Source organism: Halyomorpha halys, unplaced genomic scaffold (genome assembly GCF_000696795.3).
Source record: "Halyomorpha halys isolate HHAL.00 unplaced genomic scaffold, Hhal_1.1 Scaffold2487.1, whole genome shotgun sequence".
NCBI classification, from domain to species: domain Eukaryota; kingdom Metazoa; phylum Arthropoda; class Insecta; order Hemiptera; family Pentatomidae; genus Halyomorpha; species Halyomorpha halys.
This window is the reverse complement of record NW_027113870.1, coordinates 63,808-76,342: the sequence shown is the minus strand read 5'-3', so window position 1 is coordinate 76,342 and position 12,535 is coordinate 63,808. Positions and strand designations below refer to the sequence as shown.

Here is a 12,535-nt window from a genome sequence, read left to right as displayed (position 1 = left end):
CGTGTAAACTGTTTGAGATCAACTCAATTAACGTCGTTATACTTTTATCTATCTATTCATTATACAAATTCATTTAAAATATAAAACTTTTTTATGAGATATAATTATTTAAAATTTAATACTGTTTATCTTCTGTAAATAATTAATCCTTCCTTGATCATTTACTGCAATTTAATTAAATAAAAATTTTTTTGGTTAAACATACCTTTTGGATTTACCATATTGGTTCCTGCTATGTTGATTGTGATCAGTTTTTTTTTTCCTGTCAGGGAGAACAAACCTGTGCCAGTGGTTTCTCATCAATTATGCTATTACCATGGCCATGGCAAAGTATTAAAGAAAAGGTGGACCTTAATTTGAAAATAAAATAATTAACTAATTGTTGGAATTTCAAGGAGCTATTTTATTTTTCGATAGTTAATTTTATGCCCTTAGCGGGGCATATCTCGCCTAGCTACGGCCCTGGTTATTACTACCGCATATGACTCGTATTACTATATGAGTAATTACTATATGTATGTGAAATATTTATACATACTACAAGGTTAAACTTGCTTAGAATTTTGAACTTTCTAAACCTTATACTTGAAACCTTATTAGTTTTCAATAATCAAACAGAATTTCAAAAAAGTTAAGTAAATAAGAGAAAAAATTTGAGTCTATTATTGTCACTATGTTTAAGTATCAAATGTGAAAAATTGTATGTTAGAGTTTTATTAATTTACCAGAAAGGAGGGGTGCATTTTTATAAAATAAAGCTTTATAAACACAAATATATGAATCAAAGAAAGTAAAAAAACATATATATATATGCCATGTAGAAGTTAAAAGCAAAATTTTAAGTTCTTTTTTGGTCTTTTGAAATGTTGCTGTATTCACCTTCATTTATTACACATGGTTGTGATGATGTATAATAAACATAATATATAAATTATATACCATAATTTATTTAACCAATTAAGGGCGGGTTTTCGAAACAATCAGAACACTTAACTACTAATATTTAACTAAATTAATAGCTACTTGTACATTTGTATTTAAATTCTAGGTAGAGTAAAACTAAGCAATTTATACAATCTTCTTTTGATCATTGAAGGTTCCTGATATTTTCTATCTCAAAAAACACCCACTGACTGTAAACAAAGCATTTTTTTTTATTTATTTTTTTTTATACCAGATCTGCTGGGCCTTACATGGTTGATATAACTTATATTATATATATTTTTTAACAGTTGATTATGAGGGGGTATAGTCATACAAATGACACCCCTAACTATATAAAATCTTCTTATTAAAAGAAATAAATAATAATAATAATAAAATAAATAGATAAGAATAATGCTTCTTAATAAAAGAGGAAAGTAAAATTATTAACAAAAAATAATGATATTGGTACACTTATATAAAACAAACAATTGTCTTCTAATAGTAAAAATAAACAAGTTAATTTGAAAAAGGGAAGAGAGAAGAAAAGAGAGAAAAAAAAATAATAATAAAAAAATAAAATAAAATAACGATAATAATGAATAAATAAAATGAATAATAATAATAATTAAATAGAGATAGTGTGACTATGAATTAATTTTGTATTTATTAAAATTTATAAAAGAATGTCCTGCAGCAGTCTGGGCTTCAGTCTTCGGGTTGAGGTTGGGTTTCCCAGGTTGTAGGTCACTGATCCTTTAACTATCGGCAACTGGGAGTGGAACTTCATGAACCGTTTTTTGATATAATTCTCTATTGACTCCATTCGTAATTCGCGATGCAATTGGCTATTTCTTATGAACCAAGGAGCATTAACTGCGATTCTTAGTACTTTATTTTGAAAAGATTGTAGTTTTTTCCTTTTCGTGAGGGATGCCGTTCCCCAGACTTCACAGCCGTACATCACCAGTGGCCTGAGGATTGTTTTAAATATAAGAACAGTTGTTTCTGGTTTTAGTTTGGAATTTATGTTTAGGATAGGATATACCATTGCTAATCTTGCATAAGTTTGAGTTAGTTTGATGTTGATATGGTAATTCCAGGTAAGGCGGCGATCTAGGTGAATTCTCAGATATCTTACTGTTTGACTGGCAGGATTCCATTTCACATTTTTACCTTTGAGTATTAGGTCCGGTGGATCTGGTGGGTGTCGAAGAGTAAAAACTTTTGAGTTGCATTTTTCAATGTTCAAGCTAATCATCCATTTAGTGAAATATTGTTCTAAATCATTAAGGTGACTTTGCAAAGTGTTTCTATTATTATGTCATCATGTTGAAAGAACACAGCTGTATCGTCAGCGAACATAGCTATGGAGGTGTGTGTGGACTAGACGATGTCGTGAAGGTAAAAGTTGAACAAAATGGGAGAAAGGACTGAATCTTGTGGAGTACTGGCATTGATTTGTCTAAGGGTTGAATTTTTGTTATTAATTCTGACTGAAAATGTTCTACCATTGAGGAATGAGCTCAGAATATTGTATAGGTATTGTGGAGTGCCTGCTTTCTTTAGTTTATATAGGAGATCTCGATCCCAGACCTTAGCGAATCCTTGTTGGAAACCTAAGAACGCTACCAGGGTGTGTCTCTTTTTTTCGAATCCGCTAATTATAAATCCGATAGTCTTGGCAGTTGGTGAGAAGTGGAATGACTGTATTGAAAACCAAATTGAAAATCAGAAATTATTTCGATGCTTTGAAAAAAAGAATTAAGATGTTTTTTTTATAACTGATTCCAGTAATTTTCCAAAAATGGGTAACTGATAGCTCTATAGCTGCTGATTTGTTTAGCGTTCTTACCAGGCTTGTGAATTACTATAGGTTCGGCTTTCTTCCATGTATCCGGAAAGTATCCAGTACGAAGACAACTGTTGGAAATTGACGTGATAAAAACGACAGCTTTCCTGGTTAACATTTTGATTGCTATGACTGGGATCAAATCATGGCCAGGACTTTTCTTTATCTTGAGCTTTTTAATCAGGTCTTGGATTTCTTTTGGGGCAAATTAACGACGTGAATTTAGGTGGGAGTTCAACTGTTGCGAGGAGGAGATTTACATACTTGTCAATTTGATCAGTGACTAAATTCGGATGTATTTCTGTTTTGGAAAATGTTTTCTCAAAGAAATTGGCGAACACTTCAGCTTTTTTGACGTCACTGGTGATGAATTCATCATTGTCTACTAGACCTTGAATTTTTTCACGTTTATTCAAGAGATGCCTTCCATAATGAATGGAATCCACATATCCCTGATATTTAGAATACGCCCATTCATCCAGATCCTTTTTAGTTTCATGTTTGAGGTGGTTCCATTTATTTTTATGAACAGGGTTTCTAGTGTGCATCCACTGTCTCTTGGCATGATTTTTTTTTCTTTAATTTTTAGCAGTATCGATTTAGGGCAGCTGCCAGAAAATGTTTTTCCCCTTAAATGGAAAGGTCGTACAGTTGCCTCGTGTAAACTGTTTGAGATCAACTCAATTAACGTCGTTATACTTTTATCTATTTCTTGAGCGGCAGAGAAATTTTTTTTTCAGTTGTAATTTTTCATCGACAAGAATTTTGTACGAAACAAAGCATTGGTCCTCTAACAGTTTTCAATACACATCTCATCCACCGCCAATCCAAACAAACAGTACCTTATTCTTCTTGCATGATTTTTGTTGTCTTCTTTTTCTCATGAAGTCTACTACTGACGTAGTCAAAGGGTGGTCCGCATCACCTCTTCCTGGATACGTCCTCATTTCCCGGACATGTCCAATCCTCCTGCCGCCCTAACAACCAGTGATCTCTCTACAAAGAGTCCTGTCTAGATGTTCAATGCAAACTTTGATTACAGCACAACACTTTTGAGTTTTTTCTTCTGATTTTCTTTATAAATATTAATCTTTAACATTTATTATCAACTTCTATTATTTTTTAAATCTACTGTAATTACTATCATGATAGGAAGATAAATATATTTGAAAATATTTTAATCTGTTCATCATGGCAGCGATTCTACCGACTTTAGGACAGCGCCGCCATCTTGGCTTTGAACGATGTCTTTTGTGACTGGATATTACTGATGAAAATCGGTTAGCTTGCTTTTTGGTTTAACAAAGCAAATGAAAAATATTGAAACTATACATAAAATAAAAACATATTAAAAACCATTTATAGAAAATAACTATTTACTCAAGAAAATGATATTACAAAATTTATATATAAAAGTTATTAATCTTTATATACTAAATTATATTTGACCATTTTAATTTTTAATAGAACGAGAGCAACCTTATCACCAGACGGTAAACACTACCTTCTGAATGGCAGCAAAATTTGGATTAGTAATGGAGGCATTGCTGAAATTATGACTGTCTTTGCCCAAACCACTGTAAAAGACCCCAAAACAGGTAAGAACTTTAATAGTTTTTAACCAATATGTATTTTGGAAAATAACCTCTTATTGATTTATGCTAATACTTTTTAGATATAAAAAACTTTATTTAGATATTCAGGGTAATGATGTTCTGTTTACTAATAAAATATATTAAATTGAAATAAAATTTTAATTGCTTTGGTATGTAGGGGGAATTTATAATTTTCTATTGTCTTCTTTTCCTTGATATTATTTTTAAAGTAGCTATTTTATATTTTCTTTGTGAGGCAAGTCTTGCCATAACTTTTTCTAAAGTATCTTTATAGAATTTACATACAATTTGACAAGTTGCAAGTTTTTATTGTGAAACAGGTCTTCGAACTACAGTTAGTTTTACTTTTTCTAGCAGTTACAAATTTTGAGGTTCATATTTAACAAAGTAAACATTTTTGATTATGGTCTATGGCTAAGATATTTGTTCATTAATATTTTTTTTTTAAATGTTAATAAATTATAGATTTCATTAAAAGTAAATTATTATTCGGGTTAATTATTTTGTAGAAAATATGAACTAAACTCGAACTAGTTTTTATCTTTTTTTTTTTCTTGTAAAAAAAATTCTTTCTAATAGATAAAGAAATCATTTTTGTTTATGATTCTTTTAAGTATTTTATAATACCATAATCATTATTACTTAGTAATTTTTTGTTTAATACTCTATAACAAAAAGGTTATTTTGTTGTAGGAAAGGATATTGACAAAGTTACAGCTTTTATTGTTGAGAGGTCTTTTGGTGGAGTTTCAAGTGGTCCTCCAGAAAAAAAAATGGGAATCAAATGTTCAAATACTACTGAAGTTTATTATGATAATGTCCCTATACCAATTGAAAATGTATTAGGAGGTGTTGGACAGGGCTTCAAGGTAATTCCTCGTCATTATGTCATATGTATTTAATAATTGTCTAAAAGTATCATTCTACTCGAAAATGTTCCCAATTTTTGAGGGAAGAGGATAAAAGGAATGTTTTAATGTCAGTAGAATTATAATATTACTCATTCTTAAATCTATGAATAAATACTCATTCTTATTAATAAATATGTGGCTTAAACATTTTTTTAGTCAAATATATGAAATTTTGCTTTGAATCAATTCTAATTTATAAAGTTGTAATAATAGAATCCTATTATTATATATACTAAATATTACAATCTACTAAGGGTCTTATTTAAAATCTGGTGTGGTGTGCTCGTAACTTTCACTTGCTCCTACTTTACATAGTTTTAATTATAGTCCAAATGAAAAATAAATTTTTTTAATGTTTTGAAACAGCTGCCCATTTTTTATTTCTCCTACCTATACTTGGCAGACTCATCAATTTTGACTGCTAACTATACATAGTTTTCATTAAAGTAATAAAAAATATCCAACTACTTTCTCTTCTTGAGCTCTTGGACTAACCTGTCCTAAATATGTAATTTCAGTTTCATATAACTTGTTGTTTTTGAGCTTGGCTATTCAACAGACACAGAGAACATTTTGTGAAACTCAGTAATTTGGACTCGGGAAACCTCAAAATGTGTATTTCCATCAAAAACCCAAATTTGAAATTTTTCACAATCGTAATGATTCTCTTTACTATATATTTCTTACATATGTAAGTGAAAGTAAAAATGTGGAATTAAGATCGAAATAATGAAAAATTATATTTGTTCTATTAATACTTCTTTATTAAGAAAATATAGTAATCATCATAAAGGGTTTTCTACAGTAATTGATGAATGTAAAAGAAAAAGAATCCCCTTTATTGCTTGACTTACCTTACATCAAAAAGATTTATGTAGATGGAGTTATTATCATTAGTCACCAAAACAAGGAATCCATATGAACTTCGAAACAAACTCATAAAAATAATAAGTTAAAATTATTTAGTTGATTATTAATTATTGTAAAACAATTTAAAGATACCTTAATATTGATAATATTAAGTAATTAAAATGGAATAACATTTTCTTTTAAGTTCATTTAAAACTAACTGGTATTAGTTTACTTAAAGTAATCAGAATCATCTTGGTTTGAATTAGTCAGAATTCGTGAGAATGTACTGTACTGTATCTTTCTGACATTATCCAAATTCCATTTGTTTTTATTGCTGATAATTTGTTTATGTATGTTATTGATTTGATAACATGTTAATCTATGTTATTGTATGCTGATAATTTGTTAATTTATGTTATTTATTTTTACAGGTAGCTATGAATATATTGAATAATGGGCGTTTCGGAATGGCTGCTGCTCTTTCTGGTACAATGAGGGCAGTCACTAAGAAAGCAGTTGAACATGCCACAACACGTATCCAGTTCGGTCGCAAGATAGACTCTTATGGAACAATTCAAGAAAAACTGGCACGAATGGCTATGCTGCATTACACCACCGAGAGCCTTGCCTACACCATTTCAGGCAACATGGACTCTGGCAGCGCCGATTATCATCTTGAAGCAGCTATTTCAAAAGTAAGCCATCCCTCGATATAACTGTTATTTAATATGTACTGCTATTACTTTATTAGAACATCGTGGTCAACAACAATTTGTTCTGATAAAAAGGCAACCCTCATTATGTATATTCCTTGAAAAAACTTATCATCCTTACTTACCAAGAGATTAAATGAAAAAGATATTAAGACCAATATCTGTTTTATATTTGGCTTGGAAAATTGCATGCTTGAACCACATACTTTTTACAAACATCAAAATTTCATGCTTCAATAATATTATTTCCAGTTGATCCTGAAAGCAATACTACAATCATGAAATGTAGTAATTCCTTTTATTTGTAGTTTTAATCCTCTTAATTTATTTTGTTAAGTGATAGAAGTCATCCTATGATGTATCATAACTAAGTTTTGTCAGCATTGTAGAACTGAGCTTGAAAATTAACCAAAATATTATTATTTTATGATTGTTATTTTTATATAAAAAAAGTTCTTTTGCCTTAATATTTTGAGGTTGACTAATCCTTCAGTCTTACTTATGATACTGTACCATTTATTTTTTGCCTCTTTGACTTTGATGCCCGTTTCCTTTTTTTTTTTCTTAATTTCTGATTTCCCTCACTGTAATTTGTCTTCTTATGTTTTAGTCTTAGCTGGTTTTGATTCGTGAACCATTAAACTTTCTGATCAACACCAAGACGTTAATTAGTTCTAATAAACTTTAGTTTTTAATTTGGTTTGGTCTTACCTCACTGGTTGACGATAGTTTATCAATTTTTCAATTTCCTACTGATTCCTTGATCCTCTAAGCTTTTAGCTGGCTGAGTGGCGCAAATAAGATTTTTGCATTCTGCTTTGCAGGATCATTTCTCTTAAACTATATTATTAAGAGAAAGGTATAGGTTATATTATCCAGATAAAGAAATGAAGTTTTATATTATTTAACTTAAGCTATATGGATAATGATCCCCTGAAAATTTGGCTATATAACTGTCAGTTTAATTATTTGGTTTTCTGAAATAGTTTATACATATACTTATAATTCATTTATATTGAATTTTGTTGTGGTTTATAATTTTTTTTATCTTAAAAATTTTTGATTTTAAGATAGGAATGATACTACTTCACTATTTTCTCCTCAGGTATTCGCTTCTGACAGTGCTTGGACTGTAACAGATGAAGCCATTCAAATTCTTGGAGGAATGGGTTTCATGAAAGGAACCGGCCTGGAAAGGGTCATGCGAGACTTGAGGATTTTCAAGATCTTTGAAGGCACAAATGATATATTGAGGCTGTTTGTGGCTCTTACAGGTATTTATATTTAGGCTCTTAATATTCAGTATTATATTGAAAGAATTTATGAATTATCAGTGAGGTTAATCAATGTTTCATAAGGTTGAGTGTAATTTGTCAATTAATTGAAAATTAACTTTTAAAATTAGTTCAATGAGGTTAAATGGAATTACAAAAGTAGGTTGGCCCCATTGGCTAAATATATATTTAATAAACTCTTGGGGAACTCAGTTACTGTCTTTTTAGTAGGTAACTTGAGGTTTAGCTACTGGGTATATATTATAATCAAATTAAAATAAATGCAAATAACAAAACTCAAAAACATAAATATAAAAATTGAACTATAAATTTAACTTTAATATTTAACTAAAAATTTATAAAACTTATAACAACTTATACGAATAGGTGGTGCAATCTAGTGGTGCTACATCGCAATGACTGGCCCTGTAATAGTTTTATTTAAATACAAAATAATAATTTTATTTAAATACAGTCTTGTCAAACCTGCTTGCTTTACATGAAACTCTCATATATAAATTTGGACTTACCTTTCTGAAAACATTTATTGAATATTTATATTAATAATGATGAAGTATTAGTGGATTTTAACTATATTTTTTTCAAATTATATGAATAACATAAATTAACGATAATGATAACAATAATAAAACATTTTCTTTGTTAGGTATCCAATATGCTGGGTCCCATCTGAAGGAACTCCAAAATGCTTTCCGACAGCCAACAGCTCACCTCTCGTTGATATTGGAAGAGGTGACCAAGAGAGGGCTTAGGACAGTAGGGCTCGGTGGTACTCCATCCCTTTCACATCTTGTTCACCCAAGTCTCTCTTCATCGGCTGCCCTTGTTGCCAAATCGATAGCTGACTTTGGGCCTGCAGTTGAGGCACTGTTGATGAAGTTTGGTAGAGGAATCGTTGAAGAACAATTCCTTCTGAACAGGGTGGCTAACGCTGCGATTGACATCTACACCATGTCTGTTGTCCTTTCTCGAGCCACTAGATCTCTCCAGAAGAACTTCCCTTCTGCTCAGCATGAAGCACTCATGGCCAAAGTTTGGTGTTCTGAGGTATTCATTTGTGATTTGTCTTTTTATATACTGTATAGAAGCTAAGTTGCATGTATACTTCATTTTCTTTAAAAAAATTATAGTATGTAGTTCGGAGTTAACAGATCATATATTCATTCTGACATAGTTTATTTCAATACCGTTGAATTTATTGTTTGCATAATCCAAAATCTCACAATTGTTTGATCTCATTATATTCCTTTACAGAATATAATGAATAAAGAAAAAAAATTTCTTAAGATACGGTCAATGCCTAAACTTGTCAGATCATACAGGAATAGAATTAAAAACTTTTCTTAGCTTCTCAACAGTCTTGTAATAGCCATTCCACCTCACAGTGGAAAGCAATATTACAAAAATGATTTCAAAAGAGTTTTGTCAGTTTAAGTACTAATTAGCAAAATATAAATTGCTATAAAGATTGAGAAATCCCCGCATTTTCTTGTAAAATGATACAAGCAATCTTTACAAAGGTTTACTTTAATTACTAATGTATGATTGAGTGACAAAACTTGAAACAAAATTTTATTATGTTTTAATTAGACTAGCTGTAGTTAATTTCTTGTATAAATGGCAGTACAGATTTCTATAAGAACAATGGAATTCGGCAAAGCTTTGTTCTTTTGGCATCATGTAATGTTGATGCTATTTTCTGGTGAAAAAAAAGGAAGTAGAATCTAAGTTTCTATAAAACAAAAAAAATTATTGAACTTAACAATTACCTAATAGTATTTTTACTTATATCAGTAAAACTTTGGAATGAACCAACATAACTAAAAATGTTTCTTATGATTTTTTGTACCAAATTTAAAATTAATTAATACTCTTTAAATTTGAACTCATGTTTTAGTTTAACAATAATTTTCATAAATAATGAGATGTAGATAGTTGACCGTAGATTAATGATTGGAGAAGTTTATCGGGGGGTGCGGTCAGCAAAGAACAACATAAATAAACAAAACCATATTTATTTATTTTATGCTGACGTTTCAACCTGAGTTTCAGGTCTTCATCAGGGCTATAGAACAAAAGAGATAACAACAATATTTAGAGTAACATACAATTGAAAAGGAATAGTACACAAACAAATTTAGAATTATACAAAATATTGAATTAAATCATAAATGATAAAAAATTGATAACTAATAATTGAATAGTACAAAATTTTAATTGATTGATATTCGTGGAATTGTATGGTAGTAAATTGAAAACAGTGACAGATGAAATATAATATCATGTAGGTAAGAAGATATGTATATATTTTATGCCGACATTTCGACCTGATTTTCAGGTCTTCATCAGGGCTATAGAACAAAAGAGATAACAACAACATTTAGAGTAACATACAATTGAAAAGGAATAGTACACAAACAAATTTAGAATTATACATATCTTCTTACCTACATGATATTATATTTCATCTGTCACTGTTTTCAATTTACTACCATACAATTCCACGAATATCAATCAATTAAAATTTTGTACTATTCAATTATCAGTTATCAATTTTTTATCATTTATGAATCAATTCAATATTTTGTATAATTCTAAATTTGTTTGTGTTCTATTCCTTTTCAATTGTATGTTACTCTAAATGTTGTTGTTATCCCTTTTGTTCTATAGCCCTCATGAAGACCTGAAACTCAGGTCGAAACGTTGGCATAAAATAAATAAATATGGTTTTGTTTATTTATGTTGTTCTTTGCTGACCGCACCCCCCGACAAACTTCTCCAATCATTTTCATAAATAATATTTTTATTTATTTTTTAATAAATTATAGACATTTTTATTGTTTGTTTTATTTTGATTAGAAATATCAGATCTCTCATTTATTATAATTTCAAAATTTCTATCCGTGATTAACAGAGTGGTAACACCATATTTGGCTTGGTGTCTTCTCGAGTGAAATGGACTAGTGCTATGACAACTTTTATTAAAAGAAGTTGAAAGTAAAACTTAAGTTGAATTTACAAACTAAAAACTATGGTTATGGAATGCTAGAGTACAATATTTTTTTTTACTAAAAATTAATGATTTCTTTGTTTTTTAGGGTTCCATGAGAGTTGCTGCTAACCTTGGAGCACTCAAAAGTCCTTATCACGCTTCTAATTTTGCCAATATGTCTCAAATAGCGAAAAATGTTTGCGAGAATGGAGGATTTGTCCAGCCTAATCCACTTAATTTATAAATCAGTTACAGTGTTTGTCTTGATTTTTCCATGACACCAAGTAGCCTCATATTTGTATATAGTGACTGAACCCTTCAATATTTGTACTGAGAATATTTTTTTAAACTTACTGTATGAATGGCTGTAAATATAGTACAAAATACTTTTTTCACAATCTATTTTATTTAGAAATCTATTTTAATTTATACTTGTAAAAGTTATAAAATTAATATATATATATATTTTGCTAGTTTTCTTTTTTTTTTTTAATTTTTTCTTCAACATAAAAATGTAAAAAGTATGTTAAATCCTTTTGCCTTCTTTAAATAAGGGGAGACTTTAAGAAACAGTTTTTCTATTTTATCAGTAAAATCCAAATTGCTAATTTACTTTGCTAGTGGCACAACGTAATACAATTTTTATTTTATTTTAGTTCTGCACTTTGATTAAGGTTATTATGCGACAATTTAGGTAACTTCGACATGGTCTGTTGACGGCCTATGGAGAAAATGACCCTTGCCTATGGTACTCTCTCTTACACCCTTGTTGGTACTATCTTTAGAATAAATCAAATACAGAATAATAATTTTTTTCATTTATTCTTTTTCTTTTTTAAGTTTTGCCACTATCAAACCGTTCTTTCTAGAACGGCTACCATCAACAGTGTTCAAACTATGTGTTGTTTTGTGGATTTCATTTCAAAAACAGCTATAAAAACTTTTTTCCATATTAAAAAAAAATATATATTCAAAATTTTAAGATAAAATACTAATCTTTGTTATATGACTAGATTTATTTTAGTATACTAAAAATATGACCTTATAGTTTCCAGTACTGTATAATAAACTACAGATTTAGTGAGCTCATTTGTGAGATGTGAGAAAAAAATACAAATAATAATAAAAACAGTTGAGCTCATTGGGACAGATCCTTAGTATTCATGAGCAGAAAGTAGCACCAGGTTAAATGTGGCACTGGGAATTTGATTTGTAATTTGTGGTGGATCCACAGAAGTAATTCCAACCTCACTCTGAATAAAATACATGCTAAACTCTTATCCCTGTCCCATTGTTAAACACAATTTATAAGAATAAAAATGTAATTAACAAACATCAGAAATTCAAAGGAAAGCTGATGAAATATATATTTTTTAATTA

The 12,535-nt window shown here is 29.5% G+C and overlaps 1 protein-coding gene across 1 annotated transcript in view; it reads left to right on the top strand.

The window, feature by feature from the left end:
• Acadvl (Acyl-CoA dehydrogenase very long chain) overlaps nt 1-11,628 on the top strand; it is a 16,200-nt gene extending 4,572 nt beyond the window's left edge. Inside the window, exons 5-10 of the mRNA XM_014437388.2 lie at nt 4,244-4,374; nt 5,086-5,261; nt 6,587-6,850; nt 7,974-8,142; nt 8,810-9,210; nt 11,262-11,628. Of these exons, the coding sequence (XP_014292874.1) occupies nt 4,244-4,374; nt 5,086-5,261; nt 6,587-6,850; nt 7,974-8,142; nt 8,810-9,210; nt 11,262-11,399 (1,279 nt within the window). The 3' untranslated portion in view covers nt 11,400-11,628. The remainder of the gene's footprint in view (nt 1-4,243; nt 4,375-5,085; nt 5,262-6,586; nt 6,851-7,973; nt 8,143-8,809; nt 9,211-11,261) is intronic.
• The last annotated feature ends 907 nt before the right edge of the window (nt 11,629-12,535 follow it).